This window comes from Aplidium turbinatum, chromosome 3 (genome assembly GCF_918807975.1).
Source record: "Aplidium turbinatum chromosome 3, kaAplTurb1.1, whole genome shotgun sequence".
Lineage (NCBI taxonomy): Eukaryota > Metazoa > Chordata > Ascidiacea > Aplousobranchia > Polyclinidae > Aplidium > Aplidium turbinatum.
In genome coordinates, this window is record NC_137474.1 from 5,510,111 (window position 1) to 5,525,671 (window position 15,561).

General features: G+C 38.6%; 1 protein-coding gene across 1 annotated transcript; it reads right to left on the reverse strand.

The window, feature by feature from the left end:
- Positions 1–254: 254 nt before the first annotated feature.
- Positions 255–11,982, reverse strand: LOC145766981 (uncharacterized). Its single transcript, XM_082578703.1, has 10 exons — positions 10,135–11,982; positions 9,490–9,596; positions 9,260–9,378; positions 7,331–7,401; positions 5,049–5,117; positions 4,134–4,274; positions 2,450–2,536; positions 2,082–2,155; positions 1,672–1,755; positions 255–1,336 (listed from the first exon to the last, which is right to left on the reverse strand). The coding sequence occupies exons 1-10, from the start codon at positions 10,226–10,228 to the stop codon at positions 1,247–1,249; spliced, it is 936 nt and encodes a 311-aa protein (XP_082434829.1). The 5' UTR covers positions 10,229–11,982; the 3' UTR covers positions 255–1,246.
- Positions 11,983–15,561: the final 3,579 nt, after the last annotated feature.

The window sequence follows — 15,561 nt, forward strand, 5'->3', positions numbered from 1 at the left end:
AATTTCAGATATGCCTTTAAGTGTCCTGCTAAAGACACAGCCGCATGCTCTTGAGCAGTCTCGAATCTGCACTTTATCGAGCGTCGTAGCAGGACTCCGACTATTCGGCTGTAGACTACAGCCGACATAACAAGGCTTAGCAAAACTTCTTTAAACTGTCACTGATCCTGAAGTCAAATTTCCCCTCGTAACTTATTAGCAGAGAATTAGCCTCTACCTGCAACATTTCGCACATACTCAAATCAAAGCAAACGTTATCTGAGCGAACATTTTAATAAAGTATTACGCTTTGTTAATGCAGAAATGAAAAAAGATCAGAACGAAAATAAGGGCAACAGTAGCCTCGGCTAGCTTACTCTATGATGAACAATTTATTGGTGGCCTAAGCAGGAAGCACTATACAAAGATGAGAAAAATGTGATTCGCAGTTTTTTATAAAATTGACCGAAAAAATATTTATTGAACCATAGACAAACAAAGCAAAGTAACCTTAGCGGGTTTAATATTACACAGAGACAAAGATATACAATAATTAAAAAAAGTCAACCCAAACGTTTTCGACACGTACATGTGTCCTCATCAGAAATTACTTAAATCTGCAATATACATAAACTGAAAATTTTAAGATAAATCTGACTACGCACTCTAAGTCTCTAACTGTAACGACACTACGGACTTAAAAGCACAAACCTACGTGTCGAAAAAGTTTGAGTTGATTTTTTTGAATTATGTTATATCTCTGTGTAATTCAACATGTTAAACCGGCTAAGGTTACTTTGTTTTGCTTGTCTATGGTTCAACAAAGAAAACTCTCTACCAAAGCTTTAAAATACTTATTAACGGACAAAAAAACTCATCCCAAACACTACAGCAATTGCAAAGGTTTTGAACCACAGACGCAGGCTCGGTGACCGAAGCTGAAAGAATCGATTGTTAAAGCACTGTAGTGAGAATTAAACTAAATTTGGATGATAATAATTTATAACTGAATATAGACTTGTCCTTCAAGGTCATTACTCAATCACAGGCTACATGTAAACAGTTTAAATATGGTCGTTTGATGATACCATTTTTCGCTCACATGAAAACCGTTTATCAAACACCATCCGCATTGCACAGTTCATAGCATACACAGTTACACACCACACCGAAAACTTGTCAAGTGGAATACATGGAACAATCTAAAAGGCCATTAGCCCTATCTCCAGCTACATATATTCGATATTTCAGCAACGACATTCCAGAGTTAGTATTTCGTGAATATTTTTCCACCACTTTGCGACGACTGGTACTTGTGGTGCAGAGGAGGATTGCCACTATTTGGCGAGTACGAGGCCTATGAGAAACAATAAAGTGAGACATGGCTTGATTTTAAATAGGTTACTAAACTTTCATCTAAAGTTGTAAAGTGTCTTGTTAGCAGCAGCGCTCATACTCATGCGACATTACAGCTGACAGCATTGCTTTCACAAGAATTCGACTTAAATCATTTGCGAGTTTTCTGCTTTGTATCGTGCCTGCAAAGTGATCTACATTACTCAATACTCGTGTTGTTTTTATGTTTTTATGCATAAGCTTCTATTATATAGAAACCATCGTAGAACATATCCCCAAATTTTATCAGAACGATATTGTTGAAGAAAATGCTAAAACAAGTCAGTGTACACTCACGTGGTCTCTTTCCGCTTTGACGTTGAATCTTCCAGGAGAGTTTGAACGCATTTGGAGATTAGCAGGAAAAGGAGAAGAGGATTGCTAAAAATATATTAAGATTATTTACCAGAAGGCAGACATCTGAGTGTTTCCCTCGGCCAAGTCAGAGTACTGCAATGCATCTATGGGTCGCCAGAAGTATTTTATTGCTATAAAATTCATAGCCACGACCAGACAAAACACCTGACAACAAAATCCGCTATTTTTACGTCTGTAGACGTTGAATCAATGTAAAAATAACAGATTTTGCTGTCCGGGACGATACCTCATAGCACAAACAAATTAATCTTCGCTTGAAACCAAAATATTTAATACTCAATGTCTACATAAATCGCATGTAACCACAAATGTAATTAACGCCATCTCACACTGGGAGGGATCATTGTGATACGGGATCGGGATCTATTGTCCATGTTATAGGAGGATTGCTCCGGAGGCTTTCCTGCAACAACAATAAAAAAGTTATGTTTTTGGTAAAGTCATCTTACTGCATGCTTAAACCTTACAGTCAGGAGTAAATGTCTTCTTTAGAATGATACAACCTCTGCAAATGTTCAAAAATGCAAAAATAAGCTATTTTTTTAACTAGGCAACCAGGTTGCAATTTGGTGAGATATGATGTAAGCATTTCAAATCTCAAAAGCTTTGATTGCAACTATTTTGAGCTCTTACGGTCTACCTTGAAAAGAAACAAAGAAGCGAAATAAAATAGTTCACCACTTTAAAAAGTACGTACCAGCAGAGTTAGGGTATGAATGGGCCGGGACAATGGTCGATCTGTCGGGGGTAGAGCCACGACTGGAGTGGTAAGCTTTTTGTAAACCTGGTTGGAAAAATTTTAAACAAAAGATTTTACTTGTGCGGGAACAATGTAAGCATAAGAAATTGGTAACAAGAAAGAAAACTCAATACACTTGTGAAGAAGGGGTGTTCTTCCCGGCCATCAGCACAAGGCTGATCACTCGCTAGCACAGCGAGCAGCAGTAACGCTTCGCTAACCAGAACAGTGTAGCTTCCACGCTAGCCATAAAGACCTCCAATAAACGATAAGTTTCTGGGCAGCCGAAGCTACACCGTTTTGGTTAGCGAAGCGTTACTGCTGCTCGCTGTGCTAGCGAGTGATCAGCCTTGTGCTGATGGCCGGGAAGAACACCCCTTCTTCACATGTCCTACCCCTGGCACCTGCTGGTTTTGTTGGCTCTTTTCTTTCCACAAGGATAAGAGTTAAACTGACTGATAAAGCGGCGGTCGATTACGCTGCCTTCGCCTTGTAACGCTGTTCTTGCCCGACGGATTAACCTCGCTCTGCTTTCAACGCATTGATCAACACGATCCCCTGATCAACTCGATGCAGCCTCAAAATTTCCACCCCAATTTTCTACTTTTTCCTGGTAATGTAGCCTATCAGTGCCTCTGGTTTCGATCGCTAGCCTCCCCGACCCAGCTGGGCGAACCTGCGTCAACGTCTGGCCAGTGCACATCCGTGCTCGCCGAATCAAAGCTTACTCTTCTCCAGTGAGTATGTATTACATTCCGACCTACATTTTTTGATTCTATTGATTAATCGAGCCTCTGCTCCACATTTTTATTTGAATTTTGTTTGCCACGAGAGCCAAATTATTCTTAAATAGTTGACTCTCTTCCTCGTGGTAGACCCCAATTTTATCCGCTCTGCCTACTGGCAGACCGGGTATAAGAGTCAAGTACCTGCGCCGAGGTCGCGTGAGGGAGACGTGGGCGCCGCCGGGCGGTCAATTACTGCCGGTTCCAGCGTCCACACGCGACGGGTCGCCCGGCCCGTCGCAGGCCATCTTTCTGGGCAATGCAGAAAGAACCTGTCTCCCTGGCCCGCTCCGCCAATTCTAAATTTGCGGACGGGTCATGTAACGTTTTCGATCCACACTCTCCTTCCACAGGTACCTCGACTCCCCAGCCTGGCCCCCGTGACCTAAGCTGGTGGACTTACCCCTCCGGGTGCATCGTCACCCCTAAATCACGCCGCTCCCCGCCGCCGCGGGGTGTGGCAGGCCGGTTTCTGAAAGTCTTCGACCTGGCTATGTTTGTTTGTGCTCTCTCGCCGTGTCAATTATTTGTACCCGTGCGCTGTTGATGCAAATAAAACAGTTTAACACTCTACGGTGGGATACTGATGAGCCCAGCCTCATGGGCGAAACACGTGTCTATCGCTGTCTATTCGATGCTACAATCGGCTGCCCAGAAACTCAATACACTGTTATAGCAAAATCAAAGCTAATCGTCCAGTTCAGACATTACTGTACGAAACCCTGAATTAACATATATAACACACCCAGTCCCAATGATGTGAATTGTACAAGTGGCGGCTTGGTAGAAATTTTCATTCACCAGAATTCCTTTATTCACCAAAAATAAAAGCTACTTTCGTTTCAAGATGATTATACCTGAATAGCTGCTGTCATACTTTTGTTGAGAAGAATGACTTGATGCCGGTGGCCGTTGATACATTTGAATGACACTGCTGGTGGGAGGAGTAGGGCTGTGTGGGCGCTTTGTTCCTTGCTGAAGTTGTTGCGGGTGTTGACCTACAAATGATAAACAACTCATTGCTACATTGATCCTCGTACACGTGCGTGTGGAGAAAGGTCAGTGTTTTAGCTTCAACCTTAGCGCAAAACATGCACAAATGCGGCATGGCAAATTTCGCGATTTGAGACAGGCGTGAAGGATTAGACAGTACAGATAACTGCGCGACCTGCCGTGCTCGAGGTCTGTGGTTTGGATGACAAGACAACACAGAGGGTCAGAGGCTGTAAAATACCTGTCCTAAAATCTAGCCCGCCACCATCACCATCTCGAGGATAAGAGGCAGAGCATGAACTAACGACGAAGGTTCAAACTAAGATACGTGGTTATGTTTATAAGAGGAATTCTAGTTACATTGGTGCTGTAAATGTGCATTAGGGGATTTGTAGAAGCGATTAAGGCCCCGATTGAATGAAAATGGAAGACACCAAACTCGAGTTTCACCCTTGTTTGGAATCATCAGTGGTGCATATCCATGTTGTCTTGAGCGAGAAGTAAACTTCCAACTTGATGAAAATTGTAAACGTCCTTGACTTGAGTGGGAATATGACGAATGTACTTTTGACGCGAAAGATTTCACAAGGCTCAGATTTCACGCTGAGTTTGCTAGGGATTAACAGATCGTCAGTGGCAGGAATATTTTGTTACAAAGAACCAAACTTTCAGATCCTTGCCTCACTACAGGTTCGCATCATTTATTAGAGTTTTCAAATAATAGTTTCAATACAAAAAAAAATGCGAAACTAATTTTGAAGCGAATAAAAAGTTCTCACCAGGACTGCCGCTGTGACCTCCTTGATTTAAGTAAAGAGATTGTTGATGGTGGTTTTGGTATCGTAAGCCTGAAAAAGAGTGATGATCATTACATGCTCGTGGGATATGATGTCTTGAACTATAAACAAAACTAGGCAGCAATACATCATCATAAACATAAAAATATGACATAAAAATATGTGAGCATTCGTATCTTATCCTTTATATCATTAGGTTCACATCTTTATTTAAAACATTCCATCTACTTTATTTACAGTATATATCAAACCCTTATCACAAGTTATCAAGCATTTGAAAACCAGTCAAATGGTTTCGTTTTTTCAAATGCTTTCGTTTCTGATCAAAAGTGCATTATAAATCCTACAATAGACCACGCAACAAAACGGAGAAAAGCTCAACATCCGTTACATTGAAACCATGCAATAAACACCTAATGAAAACTTGCAATTCGTAAACTAATGGGGCTTAATTACCCTGATCAAAAATTTACTCTCCACATGCGCAACTTTGCAGAGGAATAGGTTTCATTGTGTCACGTATACCGCAAAATTTGTATTATTTTTAATCAAAAGCAGAAGAAACCAAGCAGCAAACTACCCAGACAGCAAATCAATCGCTGTACACGTTGAATCAATGTAAAAAACGATTGATGTGCTATCTGGGTAGGTATTTACCATGATAAACAACTGGGCAACTTGTACTCAGGGGCGGCTCGCTAGTGTGTGCTGCGGTGCTGCAGCACTCCCATAAAAGTTTTCACAAAAAGTTTCTCAAATATCTTAGCGTTTTTTCTGCCCAAAATGTATTTTTTGTTCTCTGTTCACAGAATTGCTGACTGTTATAAGTGTAAATTATATTTGGAAACCCTGCGTGCTAGGAAATATGTGCTGTTTTGAAACAGCACACCGGCATAACGTCGTAGAGGCATCGACTGTGACGTCGTAGAGCCGCCTGTTTTCTTGAATTGCCTGTACAAGCGAATTGTAAAGCGGTGTGCTGTCTTCGGAGCAGCACACACAGCAGAACGAGAAAAAAGGAAAAAAGGCACAGAGTGAAAAGTCGATCCACTTTGTCTGGCTTCGTGGTGACGTCAAAAGTGGTTTACAACGCAATAGGCAATAGCGACACCAGTGTGAATCCGCCTTCACGTTGTGAAATTACGCATTGTTAAATATTACGCAATGAACCAATTAGTAGTTTACATTTTCGCTGATTAGTATTACGGTAGTCTTAGTTAAAGAAGAACGCAAATACGGAGGCACTAGAAAAACTGATACTTTTTAGGATAGGTCTACTTCCCATCCTTAGCAAAAACTGCTTAAATTTAATATGTCATGCAACAAGCAACGTATCTACATCCAAAATGTAAAGTGACATAGGCCACGGGAGAATTTTTTGTCGAGTAGGTAATGAAAATAAACAAGCGTTTTCTCTTTTAATCATTAAGAACGTGATATTCACATATGTTTGTTGATCGTCCCATTCAAAATATTACACATTTGTAAAGCTTATAAGCCAAGTTTTACATTAAACATTTATCACAATTTAGAGCTAAAGTATGCTCAGAATGCACCAAATCAAATGTAATTTTCTGAAGGAGACCCCCCTCCCCCCACTGTTGTATTCGCCTTCGCGGCCACAGCACCCCCATTTCTAGGACTCACCAGCCGCCACTGCACTCTGCCTTCTTGTATTTGAGCAATGCGATCATGCAGTTTTTTCAAATGTTTGTATCATTTTTCTTCGGCACATTTTTTTTAGCATTTTTTAATTGAGCAATGCAAACCAACTTTCTAAAAATGCTTGACAAGAGCTAAATGCAGCCTTCGAATTTAGCATCGGAAATTGCCGAAGTAATTATGCAAAACAGTGAATTACATTGGCAAAAATTCAGACGCAAATTTCTAGCATGTATGCATTGCAAAAAGCGTACACCTTAAAAAAAGCTGTTCAGTTTTGAAGCGAAAAGGCGTGTACAGAAAGTACTATAGTTTGTTCTAACGCAAAAACAACAACTCCACTGTGGCGGCAATGAATTTGCCTTCGCATAACTTTTGTACAGTATATATATATTTCAAAGATCGCTGATATACAATATTAGCCAAAAACGCTCGCATTGTTTCTTTTACATATGTATGTATTCACATATCATGCTAAATGGCACGTTATTGTTTGGTTTCACGTACCGATCATTGCTCATGTATACTGTATTATAAAAAAAACATATGACCTGACCGAACATATCAATAAATCAACATCTACCAGACTACCAAACACCTACCTTGTGGGAAAAGATGGTGTGGACTGGGTATCCCATGTTGTTGATATTGACTGGCTGATGGTCCAATCTCACTATAGGCAGTAGATGCAGACAAGGAAAGCAATTTAATACAAGATTACATAGGCGCCGACTTTTCAAAAAACCTTGGGGGGGGGACGAAAAAGGTGATGACGTCATAACCATAACGTTATTTTACTCAATTAAAATAGTCTTTGATTAAGCTTACTGTCTTGTTTATATGGACACCTAAGTCGCTAACCGAATTTATTAGAACCGCTGCTTGAAACGATTAGTTTTACGCATGCAGTACGCCCAGTCATAAAAATTTTGATATTGTTAGCTCATAATTGGAACAGTTGGAAAACAAGCCGATTCATTTCCTTTTCGTGCGAGCGAATAACAACGATCAAGACAGCGAAGTTATCGAAATAAAACGCAAAAAATCATGATTTTAAGCAGAGTGGAAACCCGCTTTCAGTTTTATTGACCTCGTTTTGCTAATTACTTACCTTCAAAGCGCTAACAAAGACGAAGTGTTTTCTCTGCTGTTTTTTATCGAAAGTCTTTGTAGTCTTTTATCGAATCCCGTATATACTCGAGTATAGGTCGAGATGTTCGCAAGTGATTTTTACCTCAAAAAAACAGGTTCAACTTATACACGAGACAAGCTGTTGTCTCCAGCTCGGCAGTTTTCAAAACGAACGCATTTTACTGCTGCAAAATCATTGCCGACGTAAAATACGGAGTTTGAAATGGTGTCGGCCGAATTAAAAGTTTTGAATACGTTTATTTGCAGTGATTCGAACTTAATTTTCAAATTTAATGATTTCTTGTCAATTCTAAACTTTATGCACTTGTTGAGCAATATGCAAAGCTCACGAGACAAAACAGCGGAAAGAGCTGTTCTAAGAGATCGATTTTTTTATTTTTGCGTGTAGGATATAATCGTTCTTATTACGTAACATTCCATGATTGTTGAAGTCGATGTCAAACCTTAGCGGCCGCATAAAACAATGATGTCAGGTTAGCTAGGTGATAATAGGGGTAAGAGACGTCGTTAATGCAGACAATATCTGCGACCAAGACCATTAAACACCTTTTCTTTTATCGGTTTTCGATTTAATTCTCACACATTGCGAACAAAACAATGCGTTCTGTTGAATCATAATTGATCTCACAGCGGGAAGACCTCGTTGAACTTAGCGCGTCTAATTTAGCTGGTTTACTTAATATTGCTGTGAATAGTTACGTGACTATTCCAGCAGCGTAATCGTCTACTTTGAAACTTCAATACCGTATGAGAAACTCATGCGATCAGCTGCTGTTTTGCGGGGAAGAGCAACGTAGGCTATTTTTCGCTTTCGGCATTCTTTAAGTCCGTTTAAATTATCTAAATCTCTTTCGCAAAGTGTTTTATCTTTGAAACACCATTTGTAATAACCATTTTTGTTGCCTCTCAGCCATAAGTTTACGGGGGGCGTCGCCCCCCGGAAGTCGGCGCGTATGACAAGATACATTGCAAACTTCAAACTTTTTCTGTTGGTTTAGGAATGTGACACAGCAAAATGCAAAGCAGGTGCTAATTATAAACTTAATAAAAGCATAAGTTTGAAGAATATAATTCCACATACGGAATGGCCCGTTTCGGTGAGTCCGATCTCTTAACGGGGGATTTTTTTTATTTTTTTTTAAATTATCGGGTACCGTAGCCTAATTATCATTGCCGTTTTAGGGTTAGGGGTTTGGGGTTAGGAACTCACCGAATCGGACTCACCGAATAGTAGCAGACCCTTCCACATATACGGTAGCTTTCCATTTTACTCAGTTCTTACAATGGCTACTTCCCAATTGTGTTTGTGTGGGCATTATATACTCTATTTTAATGAAGTTATAACATAGTAATGAAATTCTAAAGCAGAGTTGTTGTACCTTTGTTCACGAAGACGAGCTTTTCGTTTAGCTTCTTCATTTAAAACTTTTTTGAATTGCCAAAACAATTGATGTTTTTCATCTCGTAGGTACTTCTCTTTTTCATGTAATTTCACCAGCTGAAGAAAAATGCAAAAAAATTTGCGTGAAAATGCAGCAACCACCAAATTTGAAATTAGTCTTGACAAAGACTTTTCAAAATATGACAAAAAATTGTAAAAATGACACACTTGCTCTTTGATTTCTTCTAAGGTTGAGTTTTCCTCTTCAAGCTTTTTACGTTTCTCTTCTTCTTCTTTAGCTTTTCTCTCAAAATCTTTTTCTGCTTCAGCAGCCTCTGAAGAGCACAAACATTTGTCATACAAACATATCACTATTGCATTGTTCATGTGCAACAATGACTAAGAAATAATATTTAATATAACAAAGTGTCAATGTAAAAGATAAGCAATTATTTCACAATGGTAATACAGTAAAATTCACTTTACTCAATACCGTACCGCTTTTACGGTCTCTACAGAAGAAGTTTCATAGAAATTGACAATTTTGGTGTGAAGGTGCCAATCGATTTCTCACAGTTAGTCTTCACAAAGTTGTCTACTTTTTTACTTTCAAGCAGTTATAATTTTTAAAATGAAAGTTCACATTTTTGTTACAGACAAAGCCAAGTGTGCTAATTAAGATTTTTGACAATACAAGATAAATTTTTAAACCTAAAGTGTCTAATTTTGCAAGAAAAGTTTGAAATGTGGTTACTGGATATAAAAGCAAAACAATAAAAAAAATTTGCTGAAATACATATGCCAAGCAAAACAGATTGTACCATATTATATACAATACCTGCAATTGCAAGGGAAGAAATAACATATATATACCTTTCTTTCTTTTTTCCCTTTCATGCATTATGTGAGTATGTAGAGCTTTTTGCATCATTGTTGAGGTTTTCTTGTGATCGATTAGTGCTGGCATACTTACAACAGAAACTGCACTAGAACAGACACTGCAACACCCAAAAGCAAGGATAAACCTCGGTTGTATACATGCATATTGTGTATTGTATGAATGTTAAAATCTTTTGTTACACCATACAATATATCAGTATTAAACATATGCTAAATTGCCAAAAAACAGTTAACTGTGGAACATCTTCCACCTTTGTTGACACTGCTTCCACCTAACAATCGAAATGAAAAATTGGTACTGGTAAGCGGTAGCCTACGAGAAATATCTGTTGAAAACACTTGATAAATTGAAGACAGTAATCAAGCCTTGCGAAACACAAAATAAACAAGCACACAAAAGCAGAAAAATGCGAATGAAGGTAGCCCGTGCACGAAGAATAAAAAAAGTATAATTGGCTACCATTCTTAAGATACATTATTCACTATATTCTGATGTAAATTCTTCATAAAGTGCTTCTTGGTCTTCCTTTTGCATAGCAAGCTTTAATTTGAGCGATGTTTGATACTGCCCAACGATCCCCTCGCATTGCTTCCACCTCTGCTTTTGATTTTGCAACATTGAAATATTTCAATATGAAAGTGAGGAGGGAGGCTTTCATACAGGGGTCTGCTACTATTTGGCTAGTCCGATTCGGCTGCAGTCTTTTTCGGCTGGTTTGTTAGATTTACGGAAGGATTTTGTTGGATTACAGAAGGACTATGGTTGGATTTTCAAAAATTTGGCAAATAGGAAACTAGCCGAGAAAGACTGTACCCGAATAGGGAACTAGCCAAATCAGACCGGCCGAATCGGACTAGCCGAATCAGACTAGCCGAAACGGGCCATTCCGTTCATACAGAACTTCCTCCCTTGGCTGCATCTTCAAGCAACAGTCGATTTCTAGGCTGGCAACTGGACCTTCGTTGTCTTGTAGAAATCGCCGCAGGCCTAGTCCAATAAAAAGTGGGTTTTTTTGTTTTTTGCTTGTATGATACAAGCATACCATTGCATAAGTATGTCCAACACAGCTGTAGGAGGGCGCTTTAAAAGCATTTGACACTTTCCTTAATACCCAGTGGGCCTACAGTGGATTTTTGTGGGCTTACAGCCTTACAGTTGATTTCGGTACCCTCTGTTTCGTTTTTTGCACCGTTTCTCTTTCTTGTATAGCCTTGAGGTATTCTTCGTCAGTAATTACCTTGGCACTTAAATTAATTTTTCTTCGTTTTTTTTTTGACTTTCCTGTTTGTTGCTTTGAGGCAACCTTCTAATAAAAACCTTGTGTTTGTTATTGAAAGTGGTGTGGAAGTGATTGGTGCCTTTTTCTGCAATGACCAGATTGGTACCCAACTACCCATTCATAATTTTCTCCTGAGTCCAAACTGGGTTTTGCTCCCAGTTGTATGCAGGTGTCGCAGCTAACACCTGTAGGCCTACTGGTGCTTGGTTGACACTCATCAGCATTGCTTTCAATCACCCGATTCTTGGGAGTGTCATGGGAGGTAGCCAGTTCAATCATCATGTGAGGCTTATTTTCAGCTACCCAATTTTGATAACGCTTCAACAGCTTTGTATCCAATCTATCTACTGGATACTTTGTTCTGGAAACTGGAAATATGCCTGTAGATTGAAAGCAACTGACTGCGTTTTGTAAATTTGGATGTAACATTGATATTAAATAAAAACAGAGAGAGACTGTTCACCAGGCATTTTATAATAAAAGTAATTTGCGTTCTTCTGGTGACTATTTACTAGGTTACCTCCTGATGTTAAAGATGATAACTAGCTTTTGTATTTCCGACGTTTCGTCAGTCAGCACGACTGACTTTATCAAGGTGGCTAAAACAGGTTAATTGTGTTGTGCCATCGTTGCTGAACAGGTTGTGTTAACCTGTTTTAGCCACCTTGATAAAGTCAGTCGTGCTGACTGACGAAACGTCGGAAATACAAAAGCTAGTTATCATCTTTAACATCAGGAGGTAACCTAGTAAATAGTCACCAGAAGAACGCAAATTACTTTTATTATTGATATTAAATGATAAGTTTCTGAGCAGCCGATTGTAGCATCGAATAGACAGCGATAGACACGATGCTACAATCGGCTGCCCAGAAACTTATCGTTTATTGGAGGTCATTATGGCTAGCGTGGAAGCTACACCGTTCTGGTTAGCGAAGCGTTACTGCTGCTCGCTGTGCTAGCGAGTGATCGGCCTTGTGCTGATGGCCGGGAAGAACACCCCTTCTTCGCATTGATATTAAATATTATACTTAAATATACATATAAAAACAATGAAAACTATTAATACTACAAAAAGTGCTCAATGCCAAGCAAAAAGGCAAAGCAGAACGAATTAAATCAAATATAGTTATTACTATCTGAAGCCTTTACAAATTGTTTCACCTAACGGATCATCAGAAAGTCTGAAAAAACATGCAACCAGTAAAGAATCAATAATTCTCAAAAGATATTAAATATTACAACTGTAATTTAATCTGCCAAAAAAAACCTCTAAACCTGTACTTCCTGAGAAGATATTAAATATTACAACTGTAATTTAATCTGCAAAAAAAAACTCTAAACCTGAATTCCTGAAAAGATATTAAATATTATAACCGTAATCCAATCTGCAGAAAAAAACTTCAGAATTACTAAGGATAACCTCCATCCGCCACGACAAAGTTTCAATCAATTTGTCCCAATGGAAACCAAGCAACATGATGGCAACATCTACGACATCACAAAGAAGCAAAATGCTTGTGTGATGATAGGCGCAACCTGTAGTAATCTGAACAAAATGAATAAAAATTGTTTTTAAACCTGTAAAAATTAAATGAGATTTATAACCTGTAAAAATCAAATGAAATTTAATTTTTTTTCAAAATTATAACCTGTGAAAATCCCAAGGAATTGTGATGATGTACCCTGTAGTGACCTGAACAAATGAAATGAAATCTGTTTATAGACCTGTAAAAATTAAATGAGATTTATAGCCTGTAAAAATCAAATGAAATTTTTTTAAAAACCTGTAAAAATCAAAAGGAATTTATTTTATTTTGAAGTACTTGAGTTTAAATTTGTTTCTATGACGACATTTGCCGACCAGTTCCGAACGCTTGTTCAAAATGTGGCCACTATCAGCCTTCAGAATGGCCAGCTTTTCAGCCAAACATAGGCCACAATTGTTACGACCACCGCCACTATAAGGTCGAGCACAGCTGTGGATGGACCAAGTTATTTTAGGATCAACACCCTTGTCCTTAAGGTCCCAAACTGCCTTGGATAGTTCGGTGCTGTTTCGTTTAGACCTATCCATGAAGGTACATTTATGGTTGGAAAAACGTTTTTTAAAAGTAGTTTCGCAACAACCAATGTAATTAAGAACCTTCGGGCTGTTATCAATGGTAGCTTTGTAAACAACGGCCTTCTGCAAGCATTGCCCATTCAAAGGACAATCTGGCCTCACTCTACAATTGCAACCAGGCTGCGATGGTACATTATCAGCCTGCAATATTGCTTTATTGTGGGAGGATATTACGCTTGCAACATTCGGAGTACAACTGTAGCTCAGCTTACAACTGTAGCTCCAACTGTAGCTTAAATATATATATATGTGAAAGATTGAAAATGGGTTCAAGGGAGTCAATAAAAAGTCTTCAGTATCTTAAAAACAATACTACATCAGGTGGATAGAAAACACAGCCAAATTTGACATCTACCTAAATGTTTACTCTTGAATGAACCCTTTTATGGAGCGGTAAGCATTGGCATAAAGCAACTTCTTTAAGAGTGCCTGGCTATCACTTCATTGGTTTATAAGAGTGGTGTACCAACAACCAAGGCAGTGGAGAGGATTATTTAGGCCTAGTGTCAAATATCAATGAGGCTCTCAGACTCCAAGTTCAGATATTTCTAGGAAAAACGCACCATATCTAACAAATACGAGGAGGTTTCATAAGTTCCCGGGCTCTTGGAATGGTTGCAGCCTTTAAAATCATATTGGGTCCAAATATATCTTCTAGACAACTACTTAGTTAAAATACTGATTATACGAGGTAGATATTAACAGAGGCCAAAAGCTTCGGCCTGAGTTGACATTCTCTGGCGGGAATAGGGTTGTAAAGGGGTGGAAAGCTTCCGGGAATTTTGGAAACTTTCCGGGAATTTTAAAGGACCCGGGAATATTGGGAATTTTCATTTGGCGTTTATTATGTTTAAGGAAGTGGCTATATTTATGGCACCGTAAATACAGCCGTTCCAAGCCTTTTTCTTAATCTTTACGTCGATTTTACTGCGCATGCGCGCTGGTGCGTATTTTTTCTTCTTTCTCAAAAAAACAAATGAAAAAAAGTGCATATATACTGTAACTTCTAAATTCAACCGCTTTTCCCATGTGAATCTGTGCCGCGTGCAATCTTTGTCTGGCTCGTACTTCCAACGATATGAGTTCGATACCACCAAGAGATGTTTCTTTTTTTAAACTAAATTCGAACCCGAAGTGACTCAATCGTTAGGCTACGCATTTTTGTGACCGTTCAGTTTAGTTTGTTTTTAGTTAGAACTGACCATCAAAACGAAAAAGCAATATATGACAAACATAGCAGAGTAAGGTAGAAGCGACAAAACGCGGACGTTATAGGCTAGCGTGCATGATACCAAAGCAGGACAATCAGTTCAAAATATGGGACGGTCGCAACACCTTTAATAAAATTTTTATAAATTGAGAACAAAAGAGAAAAAAAAGGCTAGTGAGTTTTTTTCTTTAATAATTAATATGAGTAAAAAAAAAGTTCTAAATTTATAAATTTTTTAGGTGTTACGACCATGCCATATTTTAAACTGATTGTCCAGCTTTGCTATCATGCACGTTATAACGTCGGTGTTTTGTTGCTTCTACCTTTTTCTAGACCTCTGTTATGTTTGTCATATATTGTTTTTTTGTTGTGATGGTCAGAACTAAAAACAAACTAAACTGAACGGCCACAAAAATGCGTAGCCTAACGATTGAGTCACTTCGGGTTCGAATTTAGTTTATTGAACCATAGGCATACGAAGCTGAGCAACGTTATTAAGTTTAGCATATTTAAAGATTATATATTATATTTACAAAAACACAAAACTACGCAACAATTAAATATGGAACGTTTTCGACATCACAAGATGTCCTCTTCAGGAATAACATACATACAACTTAACTACATCTGAATAAAATACAATGGTTAACTAAATCTATAAACAGGAAAAGACAAAAACTGCACAGTACTTCTGACTAGCTCAAACTCAACGATAGGCTCCACGAGAATCAAAGGTAACTGCATCAAAAGGTGTTAAACAGATCACATGATATGGTAGAAAGGCAAGG